Below are 18,902 nucleotides of genomic sequence, written 5' to 3' on the forward strand. Positions count from 1 at the left end.
GAGCCATCTGGGTCCAATAGCAAGATATAGATCAAGACAAATAGACATGGCTCTGCATGCAGTGAGAGAATTTAACTGTTTAAGGTATGGTCTTTCCCAGGTCTCAGTTTGACTAAGGCAACACCCATTCATTCAGTGATTACATCATTTATCTACTTACCTATCTATCTACCTACCTGCTTACCTACCTACTTATCTCATTATTTATTATCCATTAATACATGAAGAACTTATTTGGGAAGTTTCACTTTTGGGGGTAGATTTCAAACCATGAATAATTTATAATCTTAAAGTTGCTTGAGGCTCAGAAAGATTTACTTACTTTGCCCAGGGTCATAGAGCTAACGTTAAGAGTAAGCTTTCAAATCCAAGTCTTTCTGATTCTACAAACTCCAGCAGTCATATTCACTAACGGAAGTATGAAATACTCTCAGCATGAGTCCCAATCACAGCACCCCAGTGCAGCCCACACCAGAGTAAAATATAATTGGGAAATATTGACCAAAACAAAGGAAAAAAACAAGGAAACATAGATAATATTAATGATGTGGTTTTTAAAATTAATTTTATAATTATAAAAATTTTTGACAGTATATATGCATAAGTAATTTTTTAAAATAACATTATCCCTTGTATTCATTTTTCCAAATTTTCCCCTTCCTCCCTCTACTCCCTCCCCTTGATGACAGGCAATCCCATATATTTTACATGTGTTACAGTATAACCTAGATACAATATATGTGTGTAAATCCAATTTTCTTGTTGCACGTTCAGTATTGGATTCCGAAGGTATAAGTAATCTGGGTAGATAGACAGTAGTGCTAACATTTACATTCGCTTCCCAGTGTTCCTTCTCTGGGTGTAGTTGTTTCTGTCCATCATTGATCAACTGGAAGTGAGTTGGATCTTCTTTATGTTGAAGATTTCCACTTCCAAATGATGTGGTTTTTTAAGCCAATTCTGGATCTTTAGGAATGGATTAATGCCTTCCTTTTTCCCAGTTTGCCCCATGCATGCTGCCGCTCAACTAGGCCAGTTGCATGAAAATTCCATCTTGTATCAGTAGTAATTGTTCCTTTCTCATCTGAAACTACTGTGTATATAAAATAGTTAATAGTTGACACATTTATTCAATAACAATGTGAGGACATTTACACTTTCTTGGTACCACAGACTACAGATTTCCAAACATTTTGTAAATATTTGTAAATTAATCCTCATTACATTCCAGTAAAGTATTCCTATCTCCAGTGCACAGATGGTGAATGGGAGGCAGGTTGAAATAAAGGGATCCCTCATTAAATGTAAACATCTTCAAAGGAACTCCTACTAAAAAAATTTTAAAGAGTATGACCCTGAACAAGTTCCATAAACTCTCTGTGCCTGAATTTCCTCTTCTGTAAAATGGGGATAATAATAGTACTATCTCATAGAGTTGCTATGAAGATCAAATGAATTAATACATGTAAAGAGCTTGACAAACATTAAATGCTAGCTATAATAATAATTTTTACTACTACTACTGTTATGAGTACTGTTGCTGCTGTTACTCCTGTTGCTGTTATTATTACTACTACAAAAATTTCAGGTTTTCATTGTACTTTTTAGGCAAACAGGTAGCAGTTTTCAAGGTAAAAAAGCTTCAGTGACTTTTAAAATTTTTTATTATTATTAGGATAAAATGCAAATTATTTAGCCTGGTACTTAAAACCCTCTACAATCTGACATGTCCCTGTTAAGGTTTATAGCCTATTTTCCCCTTTTTGCAACCTATCGTCCTCTCAAATGGAATAAAATGCTTATTACATTTCCCATCTGTATATCTTTTTTTTCCCCTTGAGGCAATTGGGGTTAAGTGACTTGCCCAAGCTCACACAGCTAGGAAGTATGAAGTCTCTGAGGTCACATTTGAACTCAGGTCCTCCTGACTTCAGGGCCAGCACTCTATCCACTGCACTATCTAGCTTCCCCTCATTTGTGTGTCTTTGCCCAAAATGTCAGCCCATAGCTGGGATAAAAGCCCTCCTTACTGTGATTCTCAGGATGCCTAACTTCTTCCAAGGTTTAATTTAGGAGCCATTTGCTCTGAAAAGACTTTTCTAACATCCCTAATTCTAAGTGCCCTCTCCCTCTGAAAATTAATCATATATGTTGCATGTCCCGCTCATCCCCCAAGTAAAAAGAAAGGTCTTTGAGGGCAGGAACTGGTTTTTGTTTGTTTTTTAGTATCTCGGGAGCCTAGCACAGTACCTTGTACATGGTAATTGTTTAATAAATGTTTGTTGGATGGAATTGAAGTCATCCTGCTTCAAAAAAAAAAAAAGCTAAAAATAGAGTCTGTGCCTCTGCCAATGATTCTACCTTGATTCTGGCCTTGTATAATAGAGAACTGGCTGCAAATCATGGGGAGGAAAACTACCACTGGTATTAGGCTGAATCCGACCAGAAAATTTTCCATTGGAAGCTTTCTCCCAGAGGAAGCCATCTCCTATTGTACAGGGTAGCTTCGTGAAAGAACCACATTTCCCATTCGTTACACATAGCTTAGAGAGCACATGTCCATTGAACATCCTCTGTGAGGTTATTCATGGGACCACTGGCAGATCTGGCAGTGCAAAACAGTGGAGGGTGTTGGGTGTTTGACTCTTTCCTATGACATTGAGTAATTATACAGTCGTGGGGAAGTCACTTAATCTTAGTTTACGCAGCAAAGTGGAGATTAAAATATCCCTAGTACAAAGAGTTATGATGAAAATCAAATGACACAGTGTATGTGAATGTGCTGGATTTGGAATTGGAAGATCTGGATTTGAATTCTTGATCTAGAATCAACTTAGGTGGGCTAGTCCCTTTACCTTCATGAGAAAAGATGAATGTCCTTTCCAGATCTAAAGCATTTGATTCTACAAATGGGAGGTAGTGTGGTACCATAGACAGATGACTTGGGTTCAAATTCAGCTTCTTATACCATTGTGTGATTTTCTGGACCTCAGTTTCCTCATCTGTAAAATGATGTTTGGACTCGATGGTCCCTAAAGTCATTCTGGGTTTAGCACTACACCAGGAACATAACATACTTGTTATTAATTATTATTAATAAATGCTTATTGACTTACTGACCCTTAGGTTCTGGACCCATGACCCCACGATTCTTCTTAAGAATACAGCTCTATACTGAGACCTCAGAAGCCATCAGATCTATACTTTATAGATAAGGAAACTGAGGAAATCTGAGGGTTCATGGGAACATAGATTTAGCATAACTCCCTCTTTTATAAAGTGGTTATGACATGGACTCAGAGTCACATGGCTAGTAAATATTGAGGTGAGATTTGAATGCAAGTCTTCCAAACTTTACAAACTTCAAAGAGTTCTATACATGCCATTTCTTATCTTTTGCACTCAGAGCTGATCCGGACACTGAATTTGAGTCAAATGTTGTCTACTTTGCAATTCGACTTCCCATCCTACTTTTCAGATGAGAATTAGTCAGAGGAAGTATTCCCACTGAGGAAACAGGGAAGGCAAGCCAAGTAAGAGGACGAGGAAGCATTTGGAAACATCCCGAAATCAGTGCCCTAAAATAGGCAGCCTTGGATACTTTTTATGCTCTTATTGTTTTTCCCCCACATCTCCGCCTCCCTCCCCTATCTCTTTATCTGGCTGCCTAAATTCTTGTGTGTTTCCACTTCCTCATTCATCACTGTTTCTTTGCCTTAGATGAAAACTATGTCTGGAACTTCTCTGTTTCTTTTCTCCAGTCTGGTTCAACTTTTCTTGGCTGCAAAGACTAAGAGGAACCAGGAGAGGGCGAGAACCCTGTAGAACTAGGAAACGTCCCCAAAGGGACTTTCTGAGTGCAAGAGAACCCATCTCCTTTCCCCTGAGTGGAATGGGGATCAATCAGAATCAGTGAAGTCAAGCCAAGTTCTAGAACCAGTCCTCGGGTCTAGTGATGGTGGCCTATTTCCCAATGATATGAGGGAAATCGAAAGAATTCCCCAATCTCTTCTTTCATCAGTCTGGAGGGAAAATGAGGATTTAAGAACAATTTAATCCCAGTTTAGATTTTTCATTTTCACTCTGTCTTGTTTTAATGAGGTCCTGCAAGTTGCCTAATAAGTATGGAAATGTGTGCAAAGACAGTATTAATTTTGTATGCTGAAACTGAGGTGTTGACATAGTATTGGAGAACTGGAATTTCTTATTTTAGAAAGGTTTCTTTTACTTATTTGAGATTCATAAGGATCATAGATTTAGAGTTGAAAAGGTCTATGGATGATTGTTTTGTGCAAACTCTTCATTTTACAGATGAGACAACTAAGGCTCAGAGAGGTGAAATGATTTTTCTGATGTCAAAGGTCATGAGTAACAGGGCTGGGATTCAATCTCACCTCATAGAGAGTATACATTCAGCATTCTTTCCATTGGACCAGCTCCCATTACCTCTCATGGACTTAATTACCGCCTCTACTGACGATGTTCAAACCTACCTTTCCTTTTTCAAGCTCTCTGCTCATTTTCAATCTTATATCTTCAAATGATGTCCAGTAGACATCTTAAACAACCATGCTCAAAATCTTGCTCATTATCTTTTCTCCTAAATCCTTGCTTTCCCTATTCTATGGAAAGCAATTACCATCCACCCATCCTTCAGGCTCCTAACTAGGAGTCTTCTTGGATTCTTCACTGTCTCTCACCCCCATATGGAAACAGTTGTCAAGACCTATTGACTTTCCCTTTTCAACATCTCTAGAATACATCCCCATGTATCTATTGCCATTGCCACCACATTGATATGAATCACCTCCAACCTTGATAGTTGCAGTAGCCTCCAGATGGGTCTCCTTGCCTCAAGTTTCTTTCCATTCCAGCCCATGCTCCACACATTCAGCAGTGATTTTTTTAAAGCATACTTCAGACTATATCACTCCCCTAACTCAGTTAAACTCCAGGAGCAAATACAAAATATGCTGCTTGACATTCTGAGTTCTTTACAACCTAGCCCCACTCCTACCTTTCCTGTCTTCTTATCTTTGCTCTTCACTATGTACAGTTTGACACTGGCCTCCTGACTGTTCCTCGAACTAGATATTCCTACAGTCAGCTCTGAGCATTTTCTCTGGCTGTCCTTATTCCTGGAATGCTCTGTTCACCTCTCCCTACTGATTTCCAAGCTTCCCTTTTAAAAATCCCATCTCTTACCAGAAACCTTCCCCATATCCTCTTAATACCAGTGTCTCCCCTCTGCTGATTATTTCCTATTTAACAGGAATCGATTTTGTTTTGTATATATGTTTGTATATTATCTCTCGCACTAAATTGTAAGCTTCTTTTGGGTAGGGACTGTCTTTTGCCTCTTTCTGTACCCCCGGTACAATTCCTGGCACCTACAATTGAAGTGAGATTTGAATGCAAGTCTTCCGGACTTTACAAACTTCATGCCATTTGATTAATTGTGATTAATAAATGTTGATTAATTGGACCATGTGGCTAGATATAACACTTGGAGTCTGGAAACTAGAAGTAGAATCTGACCAGATATTTGCTAGCTGTGTAACCCTGTACCATTCACTTGACCTCTCTGAACCTCAGTTTCCCCATCAGAAATACCAGCATCTACCAATTGGGTTGTGAGGATGAAATGAGTTAACATATGCAAAGTGTTTTACAAACCTTAAAGCGAGAGTAAATGCCAGCTATTATTTTTGGACCACTTAACATGGTCGTTAGGGTTTTTAATGCCAACTTTTCATTTAGAACATATTTGTATATATGCTTAAAGTTTTATTGATGCCTCTTGTTTTTCCATCAGTCATTTTTAGCGTTCTTTCCTTCTTCAAAACTGAGTTTTTCTTGTAATAAAGAAAAAAAAAAAAGGGTAAGCATCTACCACTGATTACGCCCAAGATAAAATGCAGCATTCTGTACCTATCAAACATCTTCCTTCTTTGCTGTTTTCGTCTCTTTCCCAATCCCTCCAATGCTGAGAATTCGATGGTCTGCTCAGTTTAAGGGTTTGGGAGTGAGGTATCAGGTCTGAAAATCAGCCACCTCTGGTTCTTTGGGATTTCTTCCCCCTCCATTCGTGCAACAGAAACCAGTTCTATAACACTGTAGTCTTGTATAGGTAAAAATCCTGCGGCACAGATGAGCAAACCAGCAAAAGACGATGGGCGAACGCTAGTGCTGGGGGCTTTGCCAGTAAGACTAGCACCTGAGACGCAGGGATGGTTGGAAACAAGCTCAGTGACTAACCAGCCTTTTCCCTGCTTACATTACAGGCTCCTTTGCCTCATCCACAGAGTCCTGGGACACTCATTAACGCCCTATCTCTAGCGATTGAGTAAGTTAAGGGTTCCAAAGAGCAAAGCCTGGATTACAGTGGACAGGATCTGTCCCACAGGGAGACTGGCAGAATTGTTACCGAACTGAGAGTTTTAAAATCCCAGCTCCCAGCTCCTCCCCAATGCATTTCTCTGTCAGTCTTGGATCAAAACCTGGATGGGGCTTTGGAGATGTTCTGGTCCCATCTTCTCATTTACAAGTGAAGAAAAGAAGCCCCCTTAGTTGAGTGATTTGCCCAAGGGCACACAGTAGGCGCACGTAGTCAGATCTTCAAACTTTAGGGATCCAGCACTTTCTCCGCCGTTCTTGGAGCTCTTTAAGAAGTCATTTAGCAACATGTGACACTCATATGAAGCCCAGATGGGCTCGCCTTGGGTCCCCAAGTAGAACCACACCCCCGGGGATGGAGAATGGAGCTGAGAGCGCAGCCCTCCGCCCCTAACAGGGGCCTTGACCACCCGGGGCCGCCTGTCCCTAAGGCCAAGGGATCAAGGCCAGGGGAAGAGGTCTCAGCCAGTGGGGCAGATCAGCTGGCTTTGCCCTGCGCAGTCCGTCCCCACGCCTCCCCTGCTGGCCTCGGGAGTCAGAGTCCAAGCGGGAAAGGGAGGGGCGGGCCGGGCCGGCTCCGTGACTGGCAGCCGGGTTGGCCACTGGCCAAGGGAGGTTAATAGGCTCAGGGTCGGCGTGCCTGCGCGCTGGATCCCGGTCTGCCTGTCCCGCTGAGCCAAGGGACCCGAACCCGGACCGCCGAGCCCGGGCCAGACTAAACCTCATTCCAAATCGTGCAGGTAGAAGAGAGAGAGAGAGAGAAAGTTGAAAACAGACACTGATCGGGGATGGGGGTGGGGGGAAGAAAAGCCACAAGCCTCTCCTAAATTGCTGGACCGCTGCCTTAGAGAGAAGAGGGGAGTTTGCGCCCGGCAATGGAGCGGCGTTAGGACCCAGCGGGAAGAACTTTGGAATCTCCTCCGAAGGGGAGGGGGCAGGGAAGGAGTTAGCGGCTCCAGGGCGCAGGCGCGCGCGTTTACTATCGCCGGTCGTGGAGCTCGGTGGGACGGAATAGAATGAAATGTAACAAAACAAGCTGAGCCTTTGTAGCTGTTTAAAGGGGCCGCGGTCTCTTCCCTCCCGCCTCCCTCCTCCTTCCCCTCCGACGTGCCCCTCCACTAGAGCCGGGCGCTGAGCTCTGGGGACACTGGTCCAGCTGGGCTAGCGCTCTCGGAAAGCCGCCTCGGGAGGCAGCGCGACCGCTCCGAGAGGAAGACCGCCGCGCGGAGAGACCGGCGGGGAGAGGAGGAAGGCACCGGCCCGGAGCGGGCTGCGGTCCCCGGGCGCCCCGGGCCGGCTTGCGCAGCGTGGATCTCCGGGGACTGGAATGCAAACAAAGCTGGCCGCTGGCAGGGGCGGGAGCCCGGAGGCGCCGAGAAAGTTTGCCTAAGGATGGCTTGAGCTGGGGGAGGGCGAGCCGGCAAAGTTTCTTTCGTACGCTTCTGCCTTCGGGGGTGCCCTCTGGGGACATGCCCCTTCGGCGCCCCAGCTGATCCGCCGGCTCCCGACTGCTGCAGCGACCCGGGGCCACCTGTTTCGCATTCCCGTGAATCTGCGGGTCCGCTCGCGCGGGCACTCCAGTGTGTGCCGGGGGTCCGGGTGAAAGGGCGCCGCGCGCGTGGCCAGGACCATGTCGAAAGTCATCCAGAAGAAGAATCACTGGACCACGAAAGTGCATCTGTGCACCCTGAGCCGGGGGCCCCAGGGCGAGCTGGGACTGACCGTCCTGGGGGGCGCCGAGTACGGCGAGTTCCCCTACGTGGGCTCCGTGGAGCCGGACGCCGAGGGGCTCGCCAGCGGCGGCGAGGGCAACGGTCTCTGCGAGGGCGAGCTGCTGCTGGAGGTGCACGGGGTCCGCGTGTCCGGCTTGCCCCGCTACGACGTGTTGGGAGTTATCCAAAGCTGCAAGGAGTCCGTCACCTTCAAGGCCGTCAGACCAGGTGAGCAGGAGGCGCCGAGGCTCGCGGGGCTGTTAGGGGCACCTCCCCCTTCTCCCGTCCCAGCCTCGGGGAAGCGAAGCCGGGGCTGCGAGCCCCTCCCCCACGCCGAGGGGCGCCTCACACCTCCGGCCACTTTCCTGCCCCGGAGGCAGAGAAGCGGAGCCAGACTCCCCGAGGTGCCCCGGAGAAATCCAAGTTCTCACCTTGCTTTCGGAGGGCCTTTACCTCCTGGAAGAACTTTGCGGGGCTTGGCTGTTGGGCTGGGCAAACCTGTTCTAGTGCCCCAGGTCCAAGTTAGCAGCGAAGTGCTCCTCACCCTTAGCCCGGGGGGAGGCTGGGTAGGGATGCTGAGACTGACGTACGTGTTACCCCGCAAAAAAGGGGAACGCGGCGGAGGCGCTCCCCCCTCCCCCCTTCTCCCTTCTGTTCCACTCCCTTCTGTTCCCCTCCCTCCCATCCGTGTATCCCTCTGGAGACGTGGTTAAAACAGATTTTCCTAATTTCAGAGACACAGCGGGCTTCCAGTGCCAGGAAACTCTTCCCTATGGGAGTTATCCAGGTTATTAAGGTTAGAGAAAGTTTGGAAGGAAGGGCTGGATCTCTGCATTTAACGGACACCTGTGGGGCCAAATGACAGGATGCAAATGCTGGAGGCGGTTGGGTTAAGAGGAAAAGGTGGACTCCGGCTTTGACCTAGCTGGCCTGGGGGTCCGGCTCTGGCTCTCCTTTCACCCCCCACCCCTTTGCAAGTTGCTGAGTCAGAATGGAGGGCTTTCACAGATGGGGGGGGGCAATTTCTCCCAGTCCTGGAATGTTTCTGGTCGATGGCAACTGTCTGTCACTGGGGGTTGCCAAAAGAAAGCTGTATCTCCAAGTATTTGTGAAGTTTCCCTGGGTCACTTCCTGGGATGATATTTTTTGGTGCTGGTGGGGTGTGTGAGTGGGTGGGTGCTTTAGAATGAAGTTGTCTGCAGGGAAGCCTTGGAATCCAGTGCACTTGTGAAAGATAGTGTTTGTGCCATCTTTCTGCAGGCAACAGAGTTGGCAAAGCTGTCTCATTAAGGCATAAAGATTCTGAGTCAGAGCAGCAGTCAGCCTAGAACAGCCCATCCTCCTTTGCTGGCACACTGCAAAGGAAAGCGTGACAGCCATACAGTTCTGGGCCCAGGCTGCCTGGGTCGCACTGGGGGCTAGCGGTGGGCAAGGATCAGGGTCTCATTGTGAAAGGGGGTGAGCGAATGTTCTTGGGACATCATTATGGACCCTGGGAAGACTAAGCAAAGCCTGCAGTCTGTTCTGTTTCTGAATAGAACACGTTTCCTTCCTAGAGAAGAGGACTTTCTTGATGCTCAAAGTCTGGATGAGATTGAGGGTAGCCTAGTTCAGAAGAAAGTGAGGAATTGATGACTCTTAATTAATAAACAAATTGGGCAAGAATAGAGACCTACTGAGTTTGAAATCGGAGAATGCCCTATTTGCCATTTCCTTGAGCGAGCTATTAATTTCTGTGGCTTTTGATGCCTCGTCTATATGATGGAGGTATAGGAGATGGTGAATGGGAAGTGCCTTTCTGGCTTTAAATTCTAAGAAACTAAGAGGAGGGGAGCTGAAGATTCGTCTTTCTTCCTCTTCTCATAATCTATTAGTTGTAATTGAGATGAGCAATCCTGGAGAAGACTTTGGGGATGGGGGACTGCTGAAGGAAAGAGCAAAGTCTATTCTATTAGTGGTAATTGATATGAGTAATTTTGGAGAAGACTTTGGGGATGGGGGGACTGCTGAAGGAAAGAGCAAAGTCTATTCTATTACTTGTGTTTGAGATGAGTAATTTTGGAGAAGATTTTGGGGATGGAAGAACTGCTGAAGGAAAGAGGAAAGCCTATTTTATTAGTTGTAATCGAGATGAGTAATCCTGGAAAAGATTTTGGAGATGGAGGAACTGCTAAAGGAAAGAGGAAAGCCTATCAATTAGAGTAAATCATATTTCAGAAACAAAATAATAGAGAAGTTTCTGGATCTCATCATAACCATAAGCTTAGAGATGGATCTTGGCCAAGTCGTGAAAGAGAAGAAATGAGACATAAATTTATACATATAGACATATACACATGCACACATACACGTCTTCACCCAATAGAATGGAAACCTCTTTGGGGCTAAGATTGTTTTATTTTTGTCTTTCTATCCCCAGCATCGGAACTGGTGCTTAGTAGGTTCTTAATAAACACATATTGCTTGAATGTCAGATGTTAATGGGATGAAGGAAGCTGATGGCCATTGAAAAGGAGGAAAGGATTTGAATGACAGCATCATTGGCTTATGGAATGCTAGAAGCTGGAAGGAACCATAGAATTCATCCTACTAAATCTCTCCTATAAGGGAAGAAGCCAAGGCCCGGAGATCTGGCCAGAATCACAGATTCTGAGTGAGAAGTGCCCTCCCAGACATATAGTCCAATCCCCTTCTGACTGAGCATCTTCTCTTAAGGCATCACCAACAAATGCTCATCCAGGGAATGTTATCTGTTCATTGAACACCCCTTTCCTTATTGTTCAGTCATTTCAGTCATGTCTGACTTTTTGGAACCCCATTTGGGGTTTTCTTGACAAAGATAGTAGAGTGGTTTGCCATTTCTTTTTCCAGTTTATTTAACAGATGAGGAAACTGAGGCAAACAAGACTTGGCCAGGGTCACACAGCTAGTTAGTGTCTGAGGGTCGATTCCAGGTCTTCCTCTTTTCAGTCTTTGTGCTCTACCTTGCTAGGGCTTCAAGTCAAGTTCATTGACCTACATTTTGTCACTCATATAAAGTTATCCAGCCCCTCCACTACGGTTTTAGGATTAGAACCTGGATTGCTTAACATGGATAATTTAATGGAGATCACTCAGTACTATGACCAGCAATCCTGTTTCCTGACAACTCCCATGTAGGGCTTTTTCCACTATTACATGACGTTGATTTGTAGATTGCATCATCTATATGTCTGACAGTTGGCTGCCCAGTTATTGGCAGGTCCAATCCCAGGTTTAGCTCATTATGTTTGAGGGGGTGGGGGTAGGACAGGCCCAGATTAACACTGCTAATTCTGCTCTACTCAGGGTAATAGATGATTAGTTATTCCTCCTTGTGCATGCACTGGCCTGAGATGGAAGTCTGTTTAGACTTCCCCTGAGTGGAATAGAAAGCTAACTTGGGATTTAGCATTGTGCATGGCTTATGTTTAAAATGGACAATTCAGATGTGGTCACTGTGAATTTGGTGGTTAGGAGAGAAGGTGAACTTTACTTTGGTGCTAGATTCTTGACCTAGAAATCTTCATAGCGCACAGCCTAGAAAGCCCCTGTCTGTTGCTGAAGGCTTCTGTGACTGCAGGGTGCCCAGGAGAGAAGGCACTGGACTGCCGAGAGATCTGGTTTCGAATTCTGTCACTTAGGTCATGGGATCAGAAGTTGGGAGCCTTCTGGGCCATCTAGTGCTATTCCCTCGTTTTATGGCTCAGAAAATAGGCTCCTAAAATGAAGTGACTTGTCTAAGATGATATAAGTAGTGAACAGCAGAGATAAGATTTGAATCTAGGTCCTTAGGCTTCAGGGGTTATGCTTTTTCTTTGATACCATGCTCCTTTTTAGCATGTATTGTAGGGGACTGTAAGGATCAAATCCAACCTTCTCATTTTATAAATGGAAACTGAGGTGAATTGATTTGTCCAAGGTCATACAGAGAGTAAGTGGCAAAGCTGGAGTTCAGATCCATATTATCAAAACCCCAATTCAGCTCTCTACCTTTTAAACTGCGCTGCCTTTGTTGGTTTGGAGAGCTCTGCCTGTTAAAATGCTTGTGTTGATTTAGAGTGCTCTGCCTATTGGACCGCATTGCCTGTGTCTGCTTAAAAATCTTTGCCCATTGCATTGTACTGTCTGTGTTGGTTTAGAGAGCTCTGCCTGTTAAACCGCACTGCCTTTGTTGGTTTAGAGATCTCTGCTCATTGGACTGAACTGCCTGTGTTGACTTAAAGAGCTCTGCCCATTGGACTTCTCTGCCTCTATTGGATTAGAGAGAGTTGATTTCTCTCCATGAAGCTGTTTCCTGGTCTTCCAAAAGATAAACTAGCTTGGATGATGAAGAAAGTTTTTTTTTTTTTTTTTTTGTAGCTACATTCTAGAATTGTATGGAAGCCAAGTCCACAAATCCCCAAACAAATCTTAAGACTTTTTTTTTTTTTTTTTTAATACTTAGCAGCATGACAGTGGATTCCCTAAATGGAATCTTACAGATAGGGTGGTTACCTATTTTTCCAGGTGACTTTGTGGTTTGTAAAATATACAGGAACTGAAACTTCTAGATGAAGAATAAGTTGAAGAAAACTCTTCCTTTGCCTGATAGATTAGTTCAGTTTGACACACAAGCTTCTTTGTCCTATGGATTTGTGTGGTTAAAAACACACACATTGAAATATATGACAATATCTCCATAGCAAATCAGTTGTGTGTCTTATTTTAAATGCCATCTCCCCTTTCTTATGATCACAGAAAACTTATTTCAAGACTTGTCTTTTTATTCCTGTTTTTAAAAATTACACTATTTTATTTATATTATATACATTATTTAAATTACATATTTTAAAGTACATGTTTCAGAAGCAAACAGAATCCTTGCCTACTACCTTTCTTTGCTATAGCACTGACTGCCCACCATTGAAGATTTTCTTTATGGAATCATGAGTTTAGAGTTGAAAGTAACCTTCTAAGCCTTATTTTGTAGAGGTAGTAGAAAGTTAAGTGACTTACCTAAGATCATACAAGTTACTATTGTATATATCTGAGTTGAGATTTGAACTCAAGGCTTTTCACATCACAAATCCAGTACTCATTCCACTCAGCCATCCATCCAGCTGCCTACCTTTCTACCTCTCAACTCTCCTTTGGGTTTTCAGTTTCCTGATGATTTCTTCTTGTCCTTCATCAACATTTCCTGTTAGGAAAGGAAAAGCAGGACAATAAAATAACAATGGCTGAATTTACACAACTCTTGACGGTTTGGAAGGCATTTTATATGCATTACCTTTTGATTCTCACCCTTCTCATGAGGTAGTTATCGTTGTTAAATTGCCATTTTATAGATGAACCTATTGAAGCCCCATGAGAGTCAGTGACTTGAATCCAGCAGTCCTATCCACTGTGCCACAAAGGGCCTGGATTCAAATCTTGGTCTGATGATAGTTTTCCTTACTTAGAAAATATAATACTTGTAATGAGTTGTATGGCCCTCATGAAATAATGTTGCTAAGACCTTTACCCAAATGTCAGCTAGTAGTAGCGTTTGGTTTTTTAAATGTATTCCTTTATCTGTATAATTATGTATGCATGCATGTATATAGTTGCTAGCCAGATTCCTGATTTCAATGGCTTATGGGAATTCCCAGGGATCACAGTCACTCTGCTCTCTCTACCCAGGTGGATCAGCACCTTGATGTTGGGAAAGATTGGAAAAGGAGATGGCAGAGGATGAGATGGACAGGTAGTGTCATGGAAACAATGACCATGAACTTGGACAGACTTTGAGAGATAGTGGAGGATAGAGGGGTGTGGAGTGCTGAGGTCACAACGTGTTGGACATGACAAAAAGTCTTGTTGAGTTGCCTGGAATGCCGAGGAGTGATTTTAGCCAAGGTCACAAAACCTCCCTCTTCCCAGAGCTAAGGCTACTTCTCCATCCATTCACTATACTGCCTCTTTATCATATTACACTCCATTATAAGTTACTGATGAGAATTCCAGCTCTTAGATGGCAGTTAATTTCCTTTTTGTCTTTATATCCCTAGAGGGTCCAGAACTGACCTTAGAATCAGGAAAACTTGGATTCAGGTCCTGCTTGGACAAGGAACTTGCTGTGTGATCTCCCATGACTTTGTCTTAATCCCTCAAGTCCCTAAGCAGATTTCCTAAACTGTAGAACTGATGCTAATCTACAGAAACACCCAACAACTTCAAAAAGCCTGAAACCTCAGGTCCTTATCCTTAAACATGGCAACATTCTGGGAACTTGGGGCGCTTTCTGCCTTGAGCAGGCTCTTGTCGATGACATTAGCATGAGTTTCTAAATGGTATAACTCACATGCCATTTGATTCTCTGTATTTTTTCTCCTCCCTACTCCCTCCTTTATTTCTGAACAGATTTCTCCCCCCCTCCCCGCTAAATTTTCTCAAATCAATCTGCTTGTAGTTATTTGTGATGCCAAAAGATCATTTTCTCCTTCACACTAATTTTGGTGTCTCTTAAGGAGATTGCAACTTTACAAAATACCAGTTATTGGAACAGGCAACCTGGCTGTGCTATAGTTTGTAAGGTACTATTTACCATAGGGTTTTTTATTTCTTTTCCTGGAGAAACGTTAACTTGACCTCACAGTGAAATTGTAATATTGTTGGCTAGGGTATCTTCTGGCATCCATTACACAGCCAGTTGCAAATGCCAGAATTGATATATGCGCCAAGGAGAGCGGAAACGCCCTCCTCACAGGGTTGTATGTGAAAATATTCTGACACGTCTTTACCACAGGCGGGATGCTGCCTTCTCCACTATGTTTGAATAATGGAAGCCTTCCCCCTTTAAAAAGTTGCTGTGTCCATTTGGGTGTGTGTTGATATGCAATCTAAAGGCCATTTTTTTTTTTTTTTTGTATGTTAAGACAAATTATAGAATCATAATTCTACTCCTGAAAGAGACTTCAGGCTATATAGTCCAACCCACCCATTTTACAGATGAGGAAACAACATTAGGGAGGTTAGAAGGGTTGATGTTAATGTCTTAATAAGTTAAATATTACATCAACTGCTGCTTTTCCCCCTTCTAGATTAAAAGTGACTCCTAAAACCTTACTGAAATGTTGTTCTTAATTTCTGTGTCATGGGCCTACTTTATGTGTAGAAACTACCCTAAAATGAGTTTTTTTTTTTTTTTTTAACTCCATTAATCCTCCTCAGAAGTGAAGGCTAAGGCACACCTGCTTAAATTGCAGGTAGCTAATGTAATACAATCCACATAGTAGGGAAAAATATGAGCAGTGTTGGAATTAGGGTGGGGCCACTGGGGCTTTGCCTCTGGGCACAGATTTAAAGGGTGCTGCCACCACTTAAAGTCCTCTAGCTGCATAAAAATATGAGTTACTTGTTAGTTAACAGATTCCTGTTTACTAAAATGGGAAACTATGAAAGCCAGAGTAGCTCACCACTCAGCAACCCTTACCCTCACCCCTCTATATTAATGTCCTGCTTTAAGTTTAGACAACTGTGTGCCATTACTTAAATGTCCCCAAACTTGTGGTATTAGCCTTAGGTATAATTTGTTATGACTCCTTTCTAGGGATCAATATTCTCATCCTGGATATTCACCAACTTCTTTATCTCATTCATTGTCCTTAATTCTAAAGAGAGTAGATTGGAGTCGATAAAATCTAGAATGTCCCAATCTGGTTGAAAATTCCATGAAAATGGAAAATCACTGACTTCCGGATTGTGAGCATTGTTTGTATGGATTTAAGTGCCCTTCTCTTCTTATTTTGGTTATAAACTTTTTAATTCTTACAGAAAATGCAGGATATTAAATTAAATATCCAAATTGATCCAGTTGGATCTATTTCCAAGTAACTTGTCTTTTTAAAGACTCTAGTAAATGTAAAAATGAGCTTGATCTAGAATCTGGAAGACTTTGTCTTCTGAGTTTAAATTCAGCCTTAGATACTTAACTAGCTGTTTGATCTTAGGCAAGTTACTTCATTTTGCCTTAATTTCCTTGTCTGTCAAATGAGTCAGGAAAGGCCATGGCAAGTCACTCCAGCGTCTTTGTCAAGAAAACCCCAAATGGGCTCACAGAGTTGGACTTGACTGAAAATGACTGATCACCGTCACCCAAATATAAAAATGTTGACATATTGATGAAAGGAGAATCCATGTTGATGGATCCATGAAATCACATTAATACTGAATTAATGAATACTCTGATAGCATTACTGCATTTGGAGTCTGTAGTCCAGATTCAAGTACCTACTTATTCCCTAAATTGACCTCATTGAAAGTATGAAGGACGTCCCATTTTCTCAGACATCAAATGTAGCTTCAATGGAGTCGAAGGTCCTATGTGATCTGTGCAGCTTAATGTGAAATTTAGAAGTATGTCCTTGTTACAAGGCTTTGTGGCTTAGAAGTAGCTCCAGAGGAAGGCACCTGGGAAAGCTTTCTGTATAAGGTACATGGAGCTGGAGTCTTCAAGGACGTGATGGACGCCCACCAGAGAGATGAGGAGAATCAGTTGGCATTTTAATCGAGCATTCTGCTGAAGGATTCTACTGACTTGGTGGTCCAGTTCCTTTCCCATCCTTTATTGCAGCCTCTGTTCTAGAGCTTACACCGAAACCTGGCTCTGGCATATAATCCAGTGCCCTTTCCCTTAACCATGCTGGTGAGTTTTATCAAGACTGATGTGTGTGAAGGTCGGGGAGTGATGTTCTGGCCATGATGGACAAAGTAGCTCTGCTGATCACGCTGGCAATGTCCAGTTTACTCTGGAATGGCTTCCCAGGGAAAATAGTTCTGAGGAGTGTGCCCCTGGAGTGTGTAGGGAGCCCCTCTCTAGCTCCAGAATGTGGCTGTTGGGGAACTCTAGTGGGCATGCAGTGAGCTTGGAGCCCACAGCCTTCTTGTTTCTATCTCCAGGAGAATTAGAATTAGAATTAGAGAAGAACCCTAACCCTAACCCTCTTGTTAATACAATGGGAAGCACATCTACAAGGAATGGACTCTTTCAGCCTGTCTGAGATGAGGACCAATGTAGGCTGTCTCCCTCTTTATGGACAGCAGGACCATGGGGCATTAAAGGGCAATTACCATATAATTAGGAGCAATGTTTCAGCATTATTGCTACTCAGGATGTCAGCAGCCTTAATGTTCAGTATTTTTTCTAAAAAAGGACTCATGACTTTCAGCTTCAGAGGGAGTACCACACAGGGGACAAAGTCCTTGGATTTGGAATTGGAGAACTTAGGCTCTGCTCTACATATATGAGGCAGTGAGGTAGATAGAACCAGGAGGATCCAAGTTCTAATGTAGCTTCATGTACTCACTTTGTGATTCTATGCAAATTATTTAAACTAATATTTGCCTCAGTTTCTTCATTTGTAAAATGAAGATAATAATAGCATCAAGGTCATCGTGGGGATCAAAGGAAATATTTAGAAAAGCTTTGCAAACCTCAAAGCATTATTAGGCTTCCTATAAACATTTGGACAGGAAGTTCAGATGACAAGTGTCTAAGGGTGGATTTGAACTCAGGTCCTTCTCACTCCATGGCAGGTGCTCTATCCACTGTGCCATCTAGCTTCCCCAAGATGGTAGCTTTTCAATGTGTTCAATGTGAAAGGGCACGTAACCCAAAGTCAGAGAGACATGGATCCAAACCCAATCTCTCCCCCTTCCCATCTGTGTAACAGATCTTTACATCTCTGAAAACTCAGTTTCCTCATCTGTAATACCTCTAATACTTATCTCATCGTGAGTACATATGGTACATCTTACTTCATTCTTGCTATATTCAACTGAGAAAATTTATGTAAAGCACTTTTTAAACCTTAATGTAGCATTTAAAATATCACTTGGCAGTATTATTCATCTCGTTCCCATCTTTTATTATTTGAGATTATTTCATTCCTTTTGTACAGTTGTTATATTTCATTTCTCATTGTATAGGCTGTGGAGTTTAGATAAAAATGATCCTGAGATAAGCTTCTCTTCTCCTTTTTAAAAAGAAATTGTTTGGCAAATTGTGGCATTGAGTGGATACAAGATTACCCTTTACAGTTGAATAAAACCACGGGGGTGCCAGGAGCAGATAGGATGCCAAGGATGATACGGACTCCTCATCCTTTTCCCTTTTATATATTAAAAATTTTTTTTATCAGTTTAATTATAGCCATAGACTAGTTTAAAAAAAAACCACAACATTTTTTCTCAGTAGTTTCTTCCTTAAATTTCCCTTTTTTCTTTCCTACTTTTTATGGTAATGATTTGGCTGCAGAATTATGTGTGTGTGTGTGTGTGTGTGTGTGTGTGTGTGTGTGTGTGTTGCCGAAACAGGTTACTAGGAGGTGGTGAGATTTCCTTCCCCAGACAGATTTTAATTCATCTGCATGATTGTAATGTCCTTTCGGGAAGCTGCCATTACATTTGTTTCTCCACAGAGCTCTCCAGCTCTTGTAAGTGTACCTGTAGCAACTTCAGTCTTTTGAGTAGATCAAAAGGGTCATATTCTCGATGGGTGGGCTGGCTGACCTTAATTCAGTGGTAGTGAGCCAGAGGCTCTGCCCTCTAATCCCTGAGTCCTTGGGGGCTTGGCCCTGGGTTCAAGGGGCTTCAGAGCATTGGTGAGGTCAGTAAGGGATGTCTTGGCTAGGGCCCCAGATTTGGCTGACCTCTAGCTGTCCTGATTCCCATTCTTTAGAAAATACTGTGAAGTCATTGAGAAACCATCAGGAGTAGAGGTAGTTAGATGGCAAGAGTATAGTTTGTATTTGG

At 43.2% G+C, this 18,902-nt stretch overlaps 1 protein-coding gene across 17 annotated transcripts in view; it reads left to right on the forward strand.

Annotated features, from left to right (window-relative positions):
* Window positions 1-7,016: 7,016 nt before the first annotated feature.
* The window catches only part of MAGI1 (membrane associated guanylate kinase, WW and PDZ domain containing 1), a 696,381-nt gene continuing 684,495 nt past the window's right edge, over window positions 7,017-18,902 (forward strand). For 12 of the 17 annotated variants that reach the window (XM_074284156.1, XM_074284158.1, XM_074284157.1 and 9 more), the window contains exon 1: window positions 7,021-8,336. In XM_074284156.1, the coding sequence (XP_074140257.1) occupies window positions 8,027-8,336 (310 nt within the window). In that variant the 5' untranslated portion in view covers window positions 7,021-8,026. Of the gene's footprint in view, window positions 8,337-18,902 lie in introns of all 17 variants that reach the window. The other 5 variants (XM_074284160.1, XM_074284171.1, XM_074284169.1 and 2 more) reach the window with 3 other exon arrangements.

This window comes from Sminthopsis crassicaudata, chromosome 1 (genome assembly GCF_048593235.1).
Source record: "Sminthopsis crassicaudata isolate SCR6 chromosome 1, ASM4859323v1, whole genome shotgun sequence".
Lineage (NCBI taxonomy): Eukaryota > Metazoa > Chordata > Mammalia > Dasyuromorphia > Dasyuridae > Sminthopsis > Sminthopsis crassicaudata.